This window comes from Saimiri boliviensis, chromosome 4 (assembly GCF_048565385.1).
Source record: "Saimiri boliviensis isolate mSaiBol1 chromosome 4, mSaiBol1.pri, whole genome shotgun sequence".
In the NCBI taxonomy this organism is placed as follows: domain Eukaryota; kingdom Metazoa; phylum Chordata; class Mammalia; order Primates; family Cebidae; genus Saimiri; species Saimiri boliviensis.
Genome location: NC_133452.1, coordinates 130881300 through 130901535, shown reverse-complemented (window position 1 = coordinate 130901535; position 20236 = coordinate 130881300). Strand labels below are relative to the sequence as shown.

At 42.8% G+C, this 20236-nt stretch overlaps 1 protein-coding gene and 1 long non-coding RNA gene across 2 annotated transcripts; one reads left to right on the top strand and one right to left on the bottom strand.

The window, feature by feature from the left end:
• Positions 1 to 1528: 1528 nt before the first annotated feature.
• Positions 1529 to 8741, bottom strand: LOC101041960 (H-2 class II histocompatibility antigen, E-S beta chain-like). Its single transcript, XM_074397103.1, has 6 exons — positions 8697 to 8741; positions 7990 to 8593; positions 4571 to 4846; positions 3487 to 4111; positions 3251 to 3274; positions 1529 to 2948 (listed from the first exon to the last, which is right to left on the bottom strand). Exons 1-4 carry the CDS (start codon positions 8739 to 8741, stop codon positions 3894 to 3896), a joined length of 1143 nt encoding a protein of 380 aa, XP_074253204.1. The 3' UTR covers positions 1529 to 2948; positions 3251 to 3274; positions 3487 to 3893.
• A 4082-nt stretch (positions 8742 to 12823) lies between these two features.
• On the top strand, positions 12824 to 18606 carry LOC141584347 (uncharacterized). Its single transcript, XR_012517346.1, has 3 exons — positions 12824 to 12904; positions 13146 to 13260; positions 17784 to 18606. It is a non-coding gene; the product is annotated as an uncharacterized LOC141584347 (long non-coding RNA).
• The last annotated feature ends 1630 nt before the right edge of the window (positions 18607 to 20236 follow it).

Below are 20236 nucleotides of genomic sequence, written 5' to 3'. Positions count from 1 at the left end.
GGTGGAGAGTTCTTAAAATGTCTATTAGGTTTGCTTGGTCCAGATCTGAATTCAAGTCCTGAATATTCTTGTTAATTTTCTGTCTTTTGATCTGTCTAATATTGACAGTGGAGTGTTAAGGTCTCTCACTAATATTTTGTGGGAATCTAAGTCTCTTTATAGGTCTTTCAGAACTTGATTTATGTATCTGGGTGCTCTTGTATTGGATGCATTTATATTTAGGATAATTAACTCTTCTTGTTGCATTGATCCTTTTACCATAAGTAATGCCCTTCTTTGTCTCTTTTGATCTTTCTTGGTTTAAAATCTGTTTTATCAGAGACTAGTATTGCAACTCCTGCTTTTTTTTTTGCTCTCCAGTTGCTTGGTAAATCTCCCTCCATCCCTTTATTTTGAGCCTATGTGTGTCCTTGCATGTGAGATGGGTTTCCTGGATACAGCACACCAATAGGTTTTGACTTTTTGTCCAGTGTGCCAGTCTGTGTCTTTTGATTAGGGCATTTAGCTCATTTATACATCTTTTTCAGAGCTGGACCAGCAATCCACCTCGGTAATGGTTGAATGGCCATCCCCCAACAGAGCTGGACCATCCCTTCCAGATTGCTGGTCTTTGTGGGGGTGGGACCCACTGAGCCAGATCACCTGGCTTCCTGTTTCAGCCCCTGTTTTTCAGTTGAATGGGCGGCTCTGTCTCCCAGGGGTTCCAGGTGCCAGTTGAAATGACCGCTGAGATTCGTGTGAGTTTTTGTGCAGAGACCTGCTGCGCCAGCTGAAACAGCCATCCTGGAAACTCATGGCGCTTTTCAGCTCACGAATCTCCTGGTCTGTGGGCAGTAATAATTCATTTGGAAATGTGGTGTTCACTCACCCTCTGCCTTCTTCTTACTGGGAACTGCACTTCAGAGCTGTTCCTATTCTGCCATCTTGGATCCTCTCTGCCCACAATCTTAATAATATGAGAGAATCTATTCCTATAGAATTTTCTAAATCCTTGATTTTAAAACAATTAAAAATTTGCCAGTTTTTTGGGGGGAGAGAAATAGTTTATTACATTGCTGTTTGTATTTGGATTTTTTCTGTTCATTGGTGAGTTTGAGCAAATATTTATATTTATTGATTATTAGAACAGATAGTCTATATCCTTTGCCCAATTTTCTACGGCATTTCAATTAACACATTTATTACTTAGCTAACAATTTTTCATAGAAAAGTTAGCCCATTGCCTGCCTTATGTAATCAAAATTTTTCCTGAGCTTCATATACTTCTTTTAATTTTGTTATTTTCTTCATGCAGATAAATCAGTAATTTTCTTCAAAATTTTTTTCATTTGTGTCTTCTGGATTTTGTCTTGCTTACAAAGTCTTATTGTTAAAAATGAATTATTTTAACACGTTTACTAAAGCATAATTTACATACTACATACTAAAAAATTCACTGATTTTATATGTAAAATTTAATGATTTTAGTAAATTAATAGATTTGTTCAATTATCACAATCCAGTTTTATATCATTTGTGGGGTCCAACATTTCTCTATTTATAGCTAATTTCCAGCAAAACCCTGAGCCCTGGGCACTGAATGATCTCCATTTGCATCTATAAATTTACCTCTTGTAGATATTTGAAGTAAATGAAATCATACAACATGTAAACTTTTGTGTCCACTTTCCTTCACTTAGTTAACATTATTGAAGTCCACCAGTTTTTTAGTATGTATCATCATTTTGTTTCTTTTATTTCTTTTTTCTTGTTTTCATTTGCATAAATTTATAAGGTACAAGTGTAGTTTTGTTACATGCATAGATTGCATAGTGGTGAAGTCAATGTTTCTACAGTATCCATCACCCCAATCACATGTATTGAACCCATTAAGTAATCGCTCATCATCTAGAGTACAAGGGTTGAAACTTGCCTTGGGAAAACTACACTCAGGTTCATGCTATCTCCCTTGCCAGGTACGTCTATTTTTGCTCCCTTTTACTGTTGAATGATATTGCTTTGCATGTATGTAGTACCATTTTGTTTATCCATTTACTAGTGGAGGGATATTTGGATTGTTTCCAGTTCGGGTCAACTATGGCTAAGTCTGTTCTGAATACGTGAACACAAATCTTTTTGAGGACATATGTTTTTATGTCTCTTAGGTAGGTTCTAAGGAGTGAAGTTGCTGGGTCTTATGGCAAACATATGTTAAGAGTTTTGTGAAATTACCAAATTTCCAGGTATTTGTATAATCATAAACTTCCACCAGCAACGCACAAAAGTTTAGAAAGTCAGATTGTCTTCAGACATAATAATAATGATAGTATTAGAAATATTATCCGTTGGCCTGGTGCGGTAGCTCATGCCTGTAATCCCAGCATTGCCTTTTGAAATGTTAGGTTTACTTTTTAAATTAACAAGTAAAAATTATATAGTATATTTATGTTGTTGAGCATGAAGTTTTGATATATACCTATTTTGTGGAATGTCTAAATCAAGCTATTTAACATATCTATTACCCCTCATACTTATGACATATATATAGAAACCATTATTCTATTGGGAAATAATCTTCCCTTTTTCTTTTCTTTTTATTATTTTTCCTTGGGGCCTGATGGACTAGATGCATTTTAACTCCATGTCTGAGAAAAATGTAATAATGTAGTGTGTTTGTGGCAAAGGGTGAGTACCGATGCAGGGGAGGCAGGAAGGATTAGGTAAAGGGGAGCATAAAAATTGAAGATGAGGAACTGCCATCAATGCTGGGACTTCAGGATAAGGGCAGGAGTTCAGGAAGCCACAGGGGAGTCATTTTCTGCTGAGTTGCTGAACCAATAGCAACCAGGTCCTGAGAAAGCTCTCTTTTGTGGAAGAATAAGAGCCAAGTGGGAAAGTTTTTAATCCTGCAAAGCTGGGGCAAAAGGTTCTCCCTTGAATGTGGTCATCTTCACTTCAGCTCAAGAGTCCTGCAAAAGACAGAGAGTGTTGTGTTCAGACCTGGCTCTCCTAACAGCTTCTTTTTCCCTCTTTCAAGGACTCAGATGAGAGCACAGCAGGAAGAAGAAAAACAAGTTCCTAAGTCTCCCTGAGTCAATACCTGCAGAGCACAGGCCTTTTCTAAGTGAAGAGGAGGAATTTTGGTGTAACTTGTCTGATCAGAAATTTGGATCCAAAGTCTTGTCTGTGATTTCTGTCTCATGCCTTATCACCACTAACATCTTTCTAGGGACACTGAATCTGTTTCTAAAAGAGGATTAAAAAGTAATACCTGTTGGCTGAAGTCCAGAGTGTCCTGGGAAAAAGAGGAAAAGATATACACTTAAAGGACATGGAAGACAATGAGAACACATGGACATAGGGAGGGGAGCACTACACACTGGGGTCCGTTGGGGGGAAATGGGGGAGGGTCGGGGGGGTGGGGAAGTGGGAAGAGATAGCATGGGGAGAAATGACAGATACAGGTGAGGGGATGGAAGGCAGCAAACCACACTGCCATGTGTGTACCTATGCAACAATCTTGCATGTTCTTCACATGTACCCCAAAACCTAAAATGCAATAATAAAAAAAAAAGATATGGAAGTAAATCTGTCCTCCAACACAACGTTTCAGACCCAGACCTCCCACTTGAGATTTCTCTGACACCACAACCCACACCAACCAGGGCAGAGAGGAGCAGAAACAGACCATGGGACCTCGAAGCGTGAAGTGTCTGTCACAGGATCCAGTGTAACTGCATTAGCCTTAGTGGCTCTTCTTTAACTTAGTCCAGGATCTCGATCCAAAGGACCCTACTGGTTAACCTTTCTCTTATCTCTGCAGGCCACTAGCTATTATGCTGTGACATAGTAAACACGCACTTATGATTTCTGGATTTGCAGGACAGTGGAGATCATTTGGAGAAAGAAAGGCTTTATACAGGCCCACTCATATACCGAGAACTAACCTCAGCAAAGCATATTTTCTCCTTTCTCCTCCAGAAAAGCCTATGGAGAAAGTCAGCAACCAAAGGCTCCTCACCTTTCTGATTCCTGAAGTGGATGAACAGCCCTGCCCCAGGGAAGAGCAGGCCCAGCACAAAGCCCCCGACTCCACTCAGCAGCTTGCTCTGTGCAGATTCAGACTGTGCTCCTGAGAGAGGAAGCCAGATTTAGTGATTTTTACCCTGAATTGAACGTCTTTAATTGAGACCCAGAGATTCAGAGCTTTGAACATGGGGAAGATGGCTGCCCTGCAAAAACTAAAATAGCTGGCCATTTCTGGAGAAAAAAAGGGGTTTCAAGCCACATGGAACAGTTACAAAGTTCAGGCATCAAACTCATTCAAATATTATAGCCTTCATGTAACACAAGATTTCAACATCTAGTCAAAGAACATCTGAGACTCAATGAGGTTACGTACTTTGTCTAGAGTGACAGAGCTCATAAAAGGCAGAGCTGAGACTGGACTCCCCTCATGTCAGGAAGGCTCCTACAGTTCTCCTCTTCTCAGTTCAACAAACAACTCAGAGCAACAGCACCAGAAACACAGTCTCATATGCAGAGGAAGGGCCTGGAGCCCAGGGAGAGCTGAAGTCAGAAAGCTGCTCACTGCATTGCACTGTGAGAGGGCTCATTACGCTTGGGTGCTCCACTCGGCAGATGTAAACCTCTCCACTCTGAGGAACTGTTTCCAGCATCACCAGCATCACCAGCATCTGGAAAGTCCAGTCTCCATTGTGGATCAAGCCTGTGAACACCACCCCAGCCTTTTCTTCCTGGCCATTCCAGAACCACCTGACTTCAATGCTGCCCGGAAACCACTCACAGAGCAGACCAGGAGGTTGTGGTGCTGCAGGGGCTGGGTCTTTGCAGGATACACAGTCACCTTAGGAGAAAAAAAGGTAGAGGGAATGAGTCAGGAAGGTAGAGTGAGTTTCCTTGTTTGTCTGTTTGTCTGCTTCTCTGTAAACCCAGGCTCTGGCCTTGACCAGGCCTCCAGCACAGCAGCCATGTGGCCTCATGTCAGTAGCCTGGATTTTAATATTCATACTGGGAACAAGGTTTGAGAGATGTTGTGAAAAATGGTGTTTGTTTCTTCATAGTTTAAAATTGGCATGCATTATTAAAGTGTTTACACATCTTTGAAAATACAGATGGTATTAATATTAATTAAAACTGATTTCTGAGCCAGTTTGTCTAGTTCAAATGCAAGGTCTGCTTTTTACTGGTTGATCTTTTTGATTCTGCTGTGTCTCAACTTTCTCACATATAATGGACAATAATGATACTAATTTATCTCTTGGGGTTATATGAGGATTAACACATGTAAAATATATAAAAGAATAACTGAAGATAGCCTTCAATTTATGAGGTCAGAAAGGTTGTCACGCCATTCCATTATGAGAGGGCTCACCACACTTGGGTGCTCCACTTGGCACCTATTTATCATCCTTGTACAGCTGGAGAGAAAAATATGATTTAAAGCAATGAGGATAGATAAAGGGATAGAGTAAGTTACATGAGGAAACTGAGTATGAAGTTTTAGGAATCCTACCACCATGCACTCACACCTTAGAACACTACAGAAATGGTTCTGCCCCTGGGAAAGTGAAACAGACAGAACTGATTCTCTAAATCTTTAATTTCCTAGAAAAACATGAGTCTTAAAACAGAAGGATTAAGAAAAGTCATTTCAGTTTTGAAAGTTCTTCTATACACATTTAGCCGATCAATGCATGGCCAATGCAAAATAAGCATAACTATCATTAGACCTATCATTGTAAAGTGAATTTTCTTTCCAGCATGACATTTGGATCAAGTCAGGGTCTGGGACTCATTACTTGGCGTTCTTATGCCTAGGAAAATCCCTAACACTCGCAGACTCTCAATAAATACAATTTTTCTTTAAAGAAGGAAGGAGAAACCTGTTGGGAACCAGCCCAACCCTGTACCTCGGTGCCCCGTCTCCTGGCCGTGCTGAGGCAGTGAGAAAAGGAATAAAGACAAAGACACAAGAATAGAATTTGACAGCATGGGTCCAGCGGTCCAACACACTCTCCTGGGGTGATCGGCTTTGGCATGGAGCTCTGGGCTCTGGGCTCCAAAGGCTTTTATTGGGTAAAGTATCTCGTTAATCTTGCAGGCTGTGGGAGGGAGTTGAGGAGGAAGATAGCTATGGGAAGAGCAAGTGTCTGCAGCATTCAATAGCAAACTCGGTTTTCCTAAGAAATGCTAACTAAGGACACTGTGACTTTACCACCCACTGTCTATCCTGGTGTTTTGGCAAGAGAGGTGCAGGGGATAAGGCACCATAAGGTCTGACCACACACATGCATCAAGGAGCTTTTATCTCTCGAGCATTGTGGACACAGAGCAATCGGAATTGCTCCATATTCTGAGAACACAGGCGGAGCCTGTGGCGTTCTGGTGTCTCTGCCCTGCAAGACCTTCTGGCCTTACCAGGTCCCATCTACAAAGACAATCCCAAGTCTTATGAGCAGGGGTTGTATTTCCTTCCCAGAGTCTTTTGAGGTCCTCACACAAACTCTAGGTTGGGAAGAGTCCTGGGACCAAAGCAGTTTTTCTTTTCTGCTCTGCAGCCTGTCACACCTCAGTGTTCTGCGGTTGTAGGGCGCTCTCAGGTGGCCTTTACCATAGACCTCCTGTTCACACTTGATTTCTGCTTTTATTTTACCACACCATAGTTTCGATTTGATCCGTGGCACAAATCTCAGTGTATAAAAGGCAAAGCAAGCTTGTAATCATTTAACTATAAGTAACACAGGTCTGCCCTTGCCCATCTCTTCCCACAGAAACCTGGAGACAATATGACAAAATGGTAGATTTAAGATGGATAGTAAATCATTAATAAAAATTTTGCCATGTATTTTATTAAATAAAAATGTTCAAATTCTTAACATGGAAAAGAAATTTCAAAATCAACATACAACCCATAAACGAGAAAATGTGAAATCTAATGTCAGTAAAATGGTAATAATCTTACCGTACAAAGAACCCACAAAATCACTGAGAAAAATACTAAGTTCTAGAGGTAACAGACAAAAGATCATTGTTCATTATCTACCAAATACAATAGTGAATTCTTAGAGCAGAAATTATAACTGGCTAATAAAGAAGTCAAAATAACTCAAAAGCATTACAAATCAAAAAAGTATAAATTAAAAATTAATCAGAAACATACATTTTCACTTTTTGGTGAATGTCATAATAAAGGTCAACAAAGGGGAAAGTGAAGTGAGTTGAGTCAAAACTATTATATATAAAAGAATAATATATAACTACTAGAAAACTATTAGCATTATAATTAAATAGTAACAGTGTCTTAAAACTTAAAGTTAGTTTCACAGTCATTTCAACTATGTAAAAATACACACTAAGAAAACAAAAGAACATAGCAAGGAATTTAGACCTAAAAAAGCTTCAGAGGTGCCTCAGTCGTCTCCTCAGTTCACCTAGAAATTAATCTGATGCTTTTGCAAACAAACACCACACACTTTGATTTCAGAGGCTGCATGAAGGGTGTGTGCAGGGACAGTCTGGAACTGGCCTCTTCGCACTATCCCAAACCTCCCACACCCTCAGCTCTCCTCCCCTAAACCCTCACCCAGCCACACACACCTCACACTTCCTGCGTCTCTAAGGACCCGGGACAATCCAGGTCTCCTCCCTCTCCAGCCCCTGCAGCCACCTCCCATGTCACCTCCCCACAGAGGCCTCCAGGACAGGAAGAAGCCCCCTCCTGCCTCCCCTCCCACAACAGCCTCACACACAAATCCACACTCTACACACACCTGTGTCCTCGGAGCTCCCTGCTCAGGATGGAGAGGACTCTAAGTGCTCACAGATTGCGCTCTCTCTCTCTCTCTCTCTCTTTCGCTCTCTCTCTCTCTCTCTCTGAGTCTCTCTCTCTCAGTCTCTCTGTCAGTGTCTCTCTCTCTCTGATTGGCAGCTCGCAGGGAGGCCCCGGCCCGCCGCGCTCACCTCCCCGCTGCCCTGTGATGCTCTCACCAGTCCCGCGGTTGTGCCTGCACACAGTGTCCACCGTGGCCCGCGTCTCCTCCATGTGGTCCTTCTGGCTGTTGAAGTGCTCCGCGATAGGCCGCCCCAGCTCCGTCACCGCCCGGAACTCCCCCACGTCGCTGTCGAAGCGCACGTGCTCCTCCTGGTTATAGATTTCTCTGTCCAGGTACCGCACCCGCTCCGTCCTGTTGAAGAAACGACGCTCAGGCTTAAACTGCCTCAGGAAACGTCCTGTGTGTACACGAACGATCCGGTCACGGGGGCGGCCCCCGGGAAAGACACCGACAGCGAGGCTGTCATCAGGGCTCCCGGGGGCCGGGGCGGGGGGCGCAGTGCGGGCTCTGGGAACCCTGACCGGCCCCACCCTCAACTCCCACCACGCGCAGCCCCGGGGCTCATCCTCCGTCTTCCTGAGGCGGACGGGGGCTGGGGGGCCGGGAGGGAAAACCGCCTCTGATCCCAAGTCTTTGGGCCCCTCCTGCCTCCAGCCTGTTCCGGAGACCTCCGAGCAGGAGCTGGAGGAGGATCCGCCCCGCCCCGCAGCCCGCGCCGCCTCCTCCTGGGAGCCTCCGCCCAGACACACTCTCCGCCCCTTCTCTCATCCCACAAGCTTCACCCGTTCCTTCAACAGCCCCACCGCGTTCACCCTGTGAGCACTTCCTTAGTGACGGCCTTGTGCCAACAAGGAGCCTTACACTGAATAATATCAAATGTGGAATCACTACGGAAATCTGAGGCATCTTAGCGAAAAGTAATTGCAGCAGCATCGCTGTTTGTGACTTAGAAGGGGGCAAGTTGTGAAAATAGAGACTGTGAGGACCAATAACTCATGAAAATGGCGAAAAATACTGCATAAGGCAAAAAATAAATATGAAGGTATTGAACTTGCATTGACTAAATGGATTCAACAAGAAAGTGATTGAATTTATGGAACTGTCTAGTTTTTTTGTAATGAAACAAGCAAAAATAAACCACAAAGAACTGAATGGGGCGGTGAGTGTATAGAAGATGTGAGTGTAGGATTTTCAGGAAGACCCCAGTGTGAACCAGTGCGCTCAGCCTCAGAACTGTTGACATTTTGGACCAGATAATTCTTTGTTGGTGACAGAGGCTGTTGTGAACACGGCAGGTTCTCTAGAAGTGTCCCTGGTTCTACTCATTAAATATCAGACGTAACCCCTGTTGTAACAACCAAACATTGCCACACGTTCCCCAAGGGTGATGGGACGGAGGGAAGGGGTGGTGAACTATGCCTGGGTAAGAACAATGGGTGTGACCGTCTGAAAAACTCTGTGTTGAACAAGCCACTATAAGTTATGGAGCAGCTGAGGATTAAATGGAAAAATATCCATTGAAAATCTTGGTCCTACATAAAACGAATGATTTATAGAATTCTGATCCCAATACAGTACTCTTTCCAGAAAATGAACTTGTTGAGGACCAAGATTTATTGATTTCCTTGCCTTACCAATCAGTCACCAAATCATATCATTTATCTTTCGTATCATCTTCTTTCTCTGCCACTGGTCCACTAATTATCTGTCGTAATGAATCACAACCGCAGCTATTTTATTCTTGTTTAATTTCCCAGCTAACTTGTTTATTCCAGTCTCCCAATCCCAACAACATTAGTAGGATTCAAATTACCAGCCTTGGCCAGAGGTAGAACTCTCCTTTTGGAGTCAAGTCCCCACAGAAAGGGAGAAACCAAGAAAATGACATTCTCATACAGACAGTTTACAAAAATTGAGCAGGTCCTCAGACTTTGAGTAAGACCTTCCTCACAAAACTCCCTTTGCCCTTTAGATATGATGGCAGAGAGGAGTGCACCCTGGATCAAACAGTGTGTATCTTTCTATTCTTAAATTATCTAAGCACTTTCTTTACAGAGATAAAGTTAAAAAATAGACGTGTGAAGTTGCTGTCACTGTATCTTACATGGTTAGCCCTGTAAGCATGGTCATAAGTCCCACTTCGGGTTGACAGATTTGGCAAATAAAACCAGAGGATGCCCAGTGAAATCATGATTGCCAATAAAGTATGGTTGTGTATCTGAAATTCACATTTAGCCAGGAACCTGTATTTTATTTGGCAACCCTAGCCTAACTGGCTCCTGAAACCTCAGAAGGAGTGACTTAATACTTCCTTGTGTTCTTCGACACATGCCATGATAGACATACAGAACTTTTAAAATGAATAAGTGCAAAATGAATGAAAATGAAAATGAGCTCAGGTAGAGCTCCCGAAACATATGAACTGAAGTTGGGTGAATCCATTTCTCTCTTTTTCACAAATGTGATGTCTTTTTTCTAACATTTTCTTCTTTGTTAAATGCTTATTGGGTTATTGTCTGCTTGTCTTCTGTTGTTTAACTTCCTTGAGAGTAGGGATCCTCTGTGTTTTAATCAAATAGAATGACTTGAACCTAGAGGGGAGCTTAGTCAATAGTTGCCACTGAGAAAAGTAAGTGTGATTTACATGAACAAACCAGTGGTCTGGGAACTGATCACTGTGGAGATCCTGGAGAGCAAGAAGGGGCTCAAGCTCCAGCATCTTTTCATTTTAATGTCACACTGTCCCCCTTCTCTTCCCTGTGAGAAATACAGGCAAACTTCTTTCTCCTCTTTCTATTTGGTAGAAGAATTCACAGATAAGCAGTGATTTAAGAAAAAAGAATTTTTTTTTTTTTTTGAGATGGTGTCTCACTCTGTTGCCAGGCTGTAGTGAAGTGGTGCAATCTTGCCTCACTGCAATGTCTGTGTCCTATATTCAAGTGATTCTCCTGCCTCAGTCTCCTGAGTAGCTGGGATTACAGGCACAGACCACCATGCTCAGCTAATTTTTGTGATTTTAGTAGAGAAGGGGTTTCACCATGTTAGCCGTAATGGTCTCGACCTCTTGACCTCGTGATCGGCCTGCCTCATCTTCCCAAAGTGCTGGGATTACAGGTGTGAGCCATCGTGCCCAGTCTAAACTTTTGTGATTAAGATTCATCTCTTTTTGCTTGGGATTGGTAGCTTACACCTATAATCATAGAACATTGGGAGTCCAAGGCTGGAGGATTGCTTGAGTCCAGGAGTTTAAGGCCAACCTGGGTGACATGGCAAAATCTGGTGTTTACCAAAACTACAAAACTGAGCTTGGCATGGTTGCCTGCCTGTAGTCTTTGCTACTCTGGGGGCTGAGGAGGGAGGATTGCTTGAGCCTTAAAGGCAGAGGTTGCAGTGAGCCTAGATCAAGATCACACAATTACACTACAGCCTGGGTGATGGAGTCAGGCCCCGTCTCAAAAAAAAAAAAAAAATTATCTCTTTCAATGGATCTCATAATGCTAAGGTTCTGTGCAATGTTAAGAGATTTCTGGAAATGATGGCAACATATCTAGGGAAAAATAGAGAGAAACTAGAGGAGAAGGTAAGCAGACATGGCTAATTAACGAAAGCTAAGGGCATGATGGGTGAACCTATGAAATTTAGGACAAGACCCCAGTAAGCCAATGAGTTCCCAGGACTTGCTCATTGACTTTCAGCCCTATGCCATGTGAACAACATGCACATTCTCTCTGTAACCCCATACATTATGAAATTTCTGATATTTGACCATTTTTGACTTACAAAAATAGAATTTTTCATATAATTTATCCTATGTTAGTTGAGTCTCTTCTTGTCATGTCTAGTTAGAGCATGTAGGAGATGGAGGAGAGACTAGTATAGAAAGCTTAAAAAAGATTCATAAAAAACTAACCTGGGCCAGGTTTTCAGAGGATGCCTTAAGTTCTTTAGGCACCAAAGAATACCTCATAAATGCTCTTTACCTGTAGGGTGACTCCAAGTACTAAAGATCTCAGCTTCAGCTCCAGGGATGTTTCCCCATAAGAAAGTAAGTGCACTAAGTATCACTTTTGTCAGAGAACCTACATACACTACAGGGATACAGGATTTGTAAACATTGGAGTTCAGAAAGAAAAGAAAGGAGATACTGGGGAGGCCCCCGGGTACATCCTCACATATGAGGAAGAGGGGTCAACACCAAAAGTCCTGTGGAGGATGTAACACAGGATCATCTAGGACAGACTCCTTGAATTCTGTTGACTCCCACAAAATTTTCAAAAAAACCCCCGCCTTTTGTCTGACATAAGTCCATATAATAAAGGTCAGTGCTGTATGGGGAATTTATTTTAGCATCCTTATTTCTAAATCCTATAAAGACCCTGAGGATATGGGATGCAAAGATTTCCTTGGTGGAAATTTCAGAAGAAATGGCCTGTATCGTGGCCCCTTACACAAGTCTCATGGAGAGGGCCAGTAGCCGAGCTCCTTTTGTGGAGGAAATTTGGGATCCAATGAAAAGATGGGCAATATCTGAAGAAAACATCACAAATTGTTAAGGGACATGGCCTGGGCACAATGTTAACAAAACTCCCTATTTTTCCCACCCCATGGTAGTAGCTCAGCACCCACAATGTGCACTTATGTAGGGTATCCCCAGCCAAAGCCAGTGGGGAGCTCAACACCATCAGTGTCACTGTCAGCGCTGCCATGCAGGAGCCTCCAGGGAGCCTCTGACACACCATGCTGGAGAACAGGACAGGACCAGGGGCCAGAGTAGCAGGCAAGTCTCACTCAGGGAGAAATATAACCCCCCTGTATCCACACTTCAAATTACAGTGAGGCAGCTACAGATTTACTTGTTCCTGGATTGGGTAATCTCATGTTGGAGAACCAATCAGCATCTGAAACCAATAGCATCATCAGTTGCTACTCAGTGATGCTGTATGAAGGTCCTTTTCTGAAACATAATTTCCCTTTCTAAAGGATTGTTATAATTTAGTACTTGAAAGGTTTGATGCAGTTACATGCGAAACACTTTAATTGGGACACTATTGTGAACCATCTCTGTGCTGGTAAGTGATGTGTTCACAAGTTTGAGCCTTGTAAGAGCATTCATTCCTCACTTGACAAGAGAACGGCTTCCAGGAGTGAATGCGTGAGTGTTTTAGGAATGAAAGTGATGGAGTGAACATGCTTGCAAATCAGGAGAGATTTAATCTTGTTCTTATTGCACCATATCTTAAGTTGTAGATTTGGGAAAATTACTTCATGCCTCACAGTTGAAATGAAGTCACTGCGATTCGTGTCTTTCAGTACTGGAAAATGCTGTGATGCTGTGGACACCTCAAGGAGCAGCAGCCCCAGGTATCTGATGACATGGCAGAATGACAGCTGTTGACTACAGAGTTTAATCTGTGCCTATTTCCAGGTAGGGATGTCTTTAATAAGTTGAAGAAAATTCAAAGTTTGTTAATAATATAATCTGAGTAAAAGGGTTTTATTGTGTGTCTCCTAATGCTGCTTTAAAGTTTAGTGGTACCTTCAGAACTCACACAGGCAAGGGGCTTGCCGGGGCACCTATGTGCAATGGATGGTCTAACGGTGCCTTTGTGTAGCACTTACTCTAACAATGTGATAAGATCAACTGTGCAACCAAAGTATTCAGGGGTGAGAGAGATCGATCAAGGACTCAACATCAGCTGTTTATACAACAACTCTTTTAAAATAAGTAATATTTCATGTGAAGATTGTGTAATCTCCCATTCCTGGTTTCCATTATGACTTCCTCATTTGATGCAGGCTATGACCCTTTACCCTTATGCTTCTCTTGTTTACCATAAGGGAAGTTAAAAGAAGACTTTGCTAACCAATACTTCACAGAATGTTCAGGGAAGAGAACCCTACTGAAAATCTATGCATTATATCAGTTGATATAATCATATAATTTTAAACATATAATTCTACATTTATGTAATTATTAGCTTTATGTTAATATAAATGCAATATTTAAGATTCAGAATGGACTTCAAAGTACAACTGTTCATATAAAGTTCTGCATGAATCCACACTCTCCCACAGTTCTGATAGGCACTCACTCCTTATGTGCCTTAGTGTTTCCAGGGGCAGGATTCTCACCATGTTGCAATAAACATGAGCATTTTTCTCTGTACTCAGAATTGTACTAAGGACTGTCTATATTTCATATTTTTATTTAATTCTCATATCAGCTAAGTAAAATCAACATCCTTTTTATGCTTACATGTGGAGAGAATAAAACAATGGAGATAAAACAACTTTTGCAAAATACAAAGCTAGTAAATGGTTCACTATAGATTGAACCAAATGATATACCCCTCAATCTCAGCCACTATATTATGCTCCTTCACATTCTATTTTTGAAGATAATGTCCCTTGTATTAAAATTAAGTATATTTGTATAATTTATGGATGTGCATAGCAATAAGACTACTTCTTTTAATGAAAGTTGGCATTGCACAATTTGAGGAAGATATTGCGTAGCAATTCTAGTTTCTTCAAATGATTCCCCTTATCATCATCCTTACCCTCCTGTGGAAATGACAACATTTGCATTTATCTTATGTGATGACACCCATAGCTCCTGAGAAGTCTCCTCATTAAAGGTAACACTGTCTTGAAATTCTGAAAGATAAACTATTGCTCAGAATTATTATTTCAGATTTCTCCTCATAAAGTAGTGAATTTGATCATCTCAAAATATAAGAAGAAAAGTACCTCATTTGCTTTGGAAAAAACACAGTTCTGTTAACACAGAATGTTCAGAATTTTGGCCAGGTACAGTGGCTCACTGCTCCCAGCACTTTGGGAGGACGAGTTGGGCAGATCACCTTAGGTCAGGAGTTTGAAATCAGCCTGACCAACATGGAGAAACGTCATCTTTACTAAAAATACAAAATTAGCTTGGCATGGTGATTCTAGCCTGTAATCCCAGCTACTTGGGAGGCTGAGGCAGGAGAATCACTTGATCCTGGGAGGCAGAGATTGTGGCTAGATGAGATCTTACCATTGCACTCAGACTCGGCAACAAAAGAGCAAACTCTGTCTCAAAACAAGACAAAACAAAACAAAACAAAAAAATCCGAAAGAAAACAAAAGCAAAAAAAGTCTAAAATTTCCTAGGTAAAAGTCAGTATTGTCCCTGGATTTGAGAACAAACTGTCTCTATACTCCAATAATAATTCGGCACTCTTGAAAGTCGTGCAATTGCAACCAGAATATCGCATTTAATTTGGTCAACTGAAAATGGTAATTTACTTAGAAACTAATTTAGTTCCAGTTACTTGAGAGGTGGGAGGATTGCTTGAACCTGGAAGGTCCAGGCTGCAGTGAACCAAGATCATGCCACTTTTTGTTTTTTTTTTCAGAATCTCCCTCTGTCATTCAGGCTAGGTTAATCCTAGCCTGAATGACAGAGGGAGATTCTGAAACAAAACAAAACAAAACAAAAACAAAAACAACAACAACAACAACAAAACACATGAAAGAAAGATATAAAGGAAGAAAAGAAAAAGAAGAGAAGAAACAATTTTTTTAAAAACAAACTAATTGTGATGATAGTAATCTAAAAAAACCAGCTAAGGTTCACCTTAGTCTTTTAGGATAAAAGGATCAAAGGGTGGTGATGACGGCAGTGGCAGCTGTCCGGAGTGGTCGGTTGCAGCGGGAAGTTGCAAGCCGTAGTGGCAGGAGTGCCTGCGGGACCAGTGGACGTGCTGGAAACCCTGTGACCCATGTCCCCAGGGCCTTGACTCCCTGAGGAAGCAGACTGGGCTGCCCCAAGCCTTGAGCAGTAGGTAGAACCTCCCCCAGGCGCGAATCCTCAACCATTCCTGCCTTGCCGTTCTCACCCTGCAGCTGTGGGGATGGCATGGAGCTGGGACCAGATTCAGAGGCCCCAGGCAGGACTTGAAAGTGGCCCAGCTTTGGGGTCCCAGCCAGCAGTAAGGCCATTGTTCCATCCTGCCAAGAAAACCCAGTTCCTGCATCTGAGGAGGAGACCCTGCTTGAGGCCACCCAGGGTTGTGTCCCTGCAGGAGGACTCTGAGCCTGATGCTTCCATGGCCAGGCCAGAGCAGTGATCTCTTCCCCAAGGTGCCTCCCCGACCTCTTCCAGGTGAAGAGAAGGCCCAGGTACCTCTGAGTACTATTGGAAGAACTTGCAGAGCTATCAGCCCCACCCCAGATGTAGGTCTGGGCCCAGTGAGGGGAGCTACCCACCCTAGGATGCAAGAAGGTGTGACAGGGGCTACCTGCAGGCTCCATGGATCTGGTGGGAGGCCCACCCTCCCCTCAGCAGGATCCAGGCCTCTCTGCACTCCAAGACCTCAAGGCCAAGAAGGCCCCCTGTCCCTGCAAACCTGGGGGTGTCTGTCCCTCTGGCTGGCCTCTCCTGGCTCCCAGTTCCCAAGTGCACACTCTGATGTCAGGGTGGAGTTGGGGCCAAGCCCTAGTGCTGTCACAGCCTGGTCAGGTGTGTGGTTGCTCAGGGCAGCATTGACACACCAGCCTCCTGCCACCTCAGTTACAAGGAAGTGGAGGGAAGATGGGATGAGGGCAAATGGCACTTGTCTGAGGGTGCCCCTTGGCATGAGGAGTCTGGGTGCCATGGATGGCAGTGGGAGGCAGACAGTCTCTTGGGCAGAAGGGGGCAGGTCACTTGTGAGGCCCCTCCTTTTGACCAGGGAGGACCTGAAGGCTCCCTGAGCTGCCAGTCCTGTTGACAGGAGTGGGAACTTGTGCCTTTTCTGGGCTTGCTCCATGGTCATGCTCATTCCCTCCCCTTTGAGGACTGTAAAAGTCCTGGGCTCAGGCAGACTTAAGCAGAGGATGGACAGAGCAGAGAGAGAGGACAGGGAGATGAGGGATGACCTGCTGCAGAGAGGAGTTGTCTTCCCCAGGGTCTCTTCTCAGCTGCAGAGTGGGGCTGCCCTCACCAGAGTCTCTTCTCTGTGAAAACTGAGGAAAGGACAGGATGATCAGCTGCAGAAAGGACCTTCTCTCTCTGCAGAGAGCTGAAGAGTTTTTGGGGCAACCCGGCTATGGAGAGGAGCTGCCCAATGCAGGTCTCTGATCTGTTGTATTGCTTTAAAAAACTCCTCTTTGTCCTCTTCACCCTCCACTTGTCTGCATATCTCATTCTTTCTGAATGCAGGAGAAGAACTGGGGATCTGCTGAATGGTGAGGCTGAAGAGCTGTAACACAAACAAGGCTGAATCATGCCCCTTACTCCCCATGTTGTGGACAAAAAGAAGGAGAGAAGAGCTGTAGCTATTCAGGGAGCTCAAATCTGGGTGCTCACCGAGTCAGGGTTGTGACTCCCTTTTTCTGGCCTGTGGCTCCTGGGGTCTCCAAGCTTCTTGGTGCCACCACATTCCCCAGTGCCAGCTATGGAAGCTGCTTGTGGTGCACCTGGTCCAGCTGCAGCCTCACAGGGAGCTGGCACTCATACTTGTACATAGAACTGTCCAACTCTCTTATGCCTGGCTGTGTGCACTGGCTGGACCCCACACTCACTTGCTCACACATCTCTCACCACCTGACTCACCTTTGGCAGATGTGGGATCTAGGATGGTAGTATGAGCCTAGTACAGCCTACCAGGTGAAGTGGGTGGAATGAGCCCGGCTAGTTGGAGCAAAAGGCAGGGAAAGGCATTACAAGCCACAAAACCGTGGCAAGAAAAGCAACACTCCAATGATCCCATAACAGTGATATGGTTAGGCTGGCTCTGTTTCCCCACTCATATCTCATCCCGAATTGTAATCCCTATAATCTCCACATGTCCACAGTGGGACCTGGTCAGAGTTATTAGATCATAAATGCAGTTTCTCCCATGCTGTTTGTGAGTAGCTATGAGATCTGATGGTTTTATAAGTGTTTGACAGTTCCCCCTATGGTGCATTCTCTCTCTCCAGCTGCCATATAAGATGGGCCTCTTCCCCTTCTGCCATGATTGTAAGTTTCCTGAGGCCTTCTCATCCATACAGAACTGTGAGTCAATTAAACCTTTTTCCTGTATAAATTACCCAGTCTTGGGTAATTTCTTATGGCAATGTAAGAACGAACTATTACAGGTGGCAAAGAAAAGTAATTCTTTTTAATAACATACTGAAATAGGATTAAAGGGAGCACTTTCAAAACTTTTTCCCATGATGTTATTATCACCATGCAATCCTTCTGGAATATACCACATAAGATTCTTTCTCTACTGTGGATGGAATATTCTAAACATTCTATGGGAAAATTTCCATGTACTTGTCGCTTCAAGTTTCTTCAAATAGTGATTTTTCTGTGTATACTATACTATTTTGATGGTGCTTGGGTGATTTCCTGGTGTTTGAGCTGGTTATTTCCAGTCAGGGGCACTGAAGGATAAATTTTTAAATTTTCTTTAAGACATCTTTTTTAATCCACGGGTAATTTAAAAGTATATTATCAAGTTTCCATATGTATGGAGTTGTACCACTTTTCTTCATGTTACTGATTTCTGGTTCAGCTCTGTCACTTCCAGAGAGTGCAGTCTGTATGACTTCAATTCTTTCACATTTGTGCAGGTTCCTTTTATGGTCCAGGGTATGATCTATGGTGGTAAATATTCCATGGACACTTAAATAGTGTGTATTTTGCTGTTTAATGTGGTGATCTGTAAATGTCTATTAGATCTTATTGGTTGGTTAATAGTTAAAAATTTTTTTTTCTTTTTTAAAATTTTTAATAAATTAATTTATTTTTTTGTTGTACTTTAGGTTCTGCGGTACATGTGCAGATCATGCAGGACTGTTGTAGAGATACATACATGTCAAGGCAGTTTGCTGCCTCCACCCCCCCGTCACCTATATCTGGCATTTCTTTCCATGTTATCCCTCCCCAACATCCCCACCCCCTCCTGTTCTTCTCTTAGCCCCCCAAAAGATCCCAGTGTGTGATGCTTCCCTCCCTGTGCCCATGAATTCTCTTTGTTCAACAATTGCCTGTGAATGAGAACTTGGGTCACTGTTTGGTTTTTCCATTCTTGTGCCCATTTTCTGAAAATGATGGTTTCCAGATTCATCCATGTCCCTACAAAGGACATGAACTCATCTTTTTGAACATTTAATGTTAAAATAAATTTCTGTGAATTTGGTCCTGCCATTTTGTTACTTTTTTTTAATTAAAAAAATTTTTTTTAAAATTTTGCCCATTAGTTGATGTGATTTCTTAATTGCGTTTTTGGTATTTACCATTTGGTGTATTTTTGCAGTGGCTGGTACTGCTTGTTCCTTTCAATGTTTAGTGCCTCCTTCAGAAGCTCTTTAAGGCAGGTCTGGTGGTGATGAAATCTCTCAGCAATTGCTTGTCCATAGAGGATTTTATTTCTCCTTTACTTTTGAAGCTTAGTTTGGCTGGATATGAGATTCTGGGTTAAAAGTTCTTTTCTTTAAGGATGTTGAATATTGGCACCCACTCTCTTCTGGCTTATTGGGTTTCTGCTGAGAGATCTGCTATGTATGATGGGCTTCCCTTTGTGAGTGTCCTAGCCTTTCTCTCTGGCTGCCCTTAGCATTTTTTCCTTCATTTCGACACTTGTGAATCTGACGATTATGTGGCTTGGGATTGCTCTTCTTGAGGAGTGTCTTTGTGGTGTTCTCTGTATTTCCTGGATTTGAATGTTGGCCTGCCTTGCTAGGCTGGGAAGGTTCTCCTGGATAATACCCTGAAGAGTGTTTTCCAGCTTAGATTCATTCTCCTCATCGCATTCAGATACACTGATCAAGATTAGGACTTTTTACATAATCTCATATTTCTTGGCGGCTTTGATCATTTCTTTTCACTCTTTTTTCTCTAGTCTTGCCTTCTCATTTTAGTTCATTGAGTTGATCTTCAATCTGTGTTATTCTTTCTTCTGCTTGATCATTTTGGCTATTGAAACTTGTATATGCTTCATGAAATTCTTGTGCTGTGTTTTTCAGCTCCATCAATCGTTCATGTTCTTCTCCAAGCTACTTATTCTCCTTAGCATTTCGTCTAACCTTTTTTCAAGGTTTTTATTTACTTTACATTGAGTTAGAACATGTTCCTTTATCTCAGAGAATTTTGTTATTAACCATCTTCTGAAACCTGCTTCTGTCAATTCATCAAACCAATTCTCCATCCTACTTTGTTCCCTTGCTGGCGAGAAGTTGTGATCCCTTGGAGGAGGAGATGGTTTCATCCTTTTTGCACTAGTTTCTTCTCATCTTTGTGGGTTTACCTAGCTTTGATCTCAGGATGCTGGTTAAGGAGGCAGTCTGTTCCCTGTCTGCCTGTAGAGGCACTGTTGGGCTACCAGGGACTCAGTCCGGCTGCTGTTTAAGCTTCCTGTGTGTTTTGTTTACATAGGAAGATTAGG

Bases quoted from the DNA above. Each gene is read 5' to 3' on its own strand.
- LOC101041960 (XM_074397103.1), bottom strand. From the start codon at position 8,741: ATGCCTCAGATTTCCGTAGTGATTCCACATTTGATATTATTCAGT. The intron at 8,594-8,696 runs GTAAGGCTCCTT...GGATGAGAGAAG, and splicing joins CACATTTGATATTATTCAGT to GGGCGGAGAGTGTGTCTGGG. The intron at 4,847-7,989 runs GTGAGAGCATCA...TTTTCTCCTAAG, and splicing joins CAGGCACAACCGCGGGACTG to GTGACTGTGTATCCTGCAAA.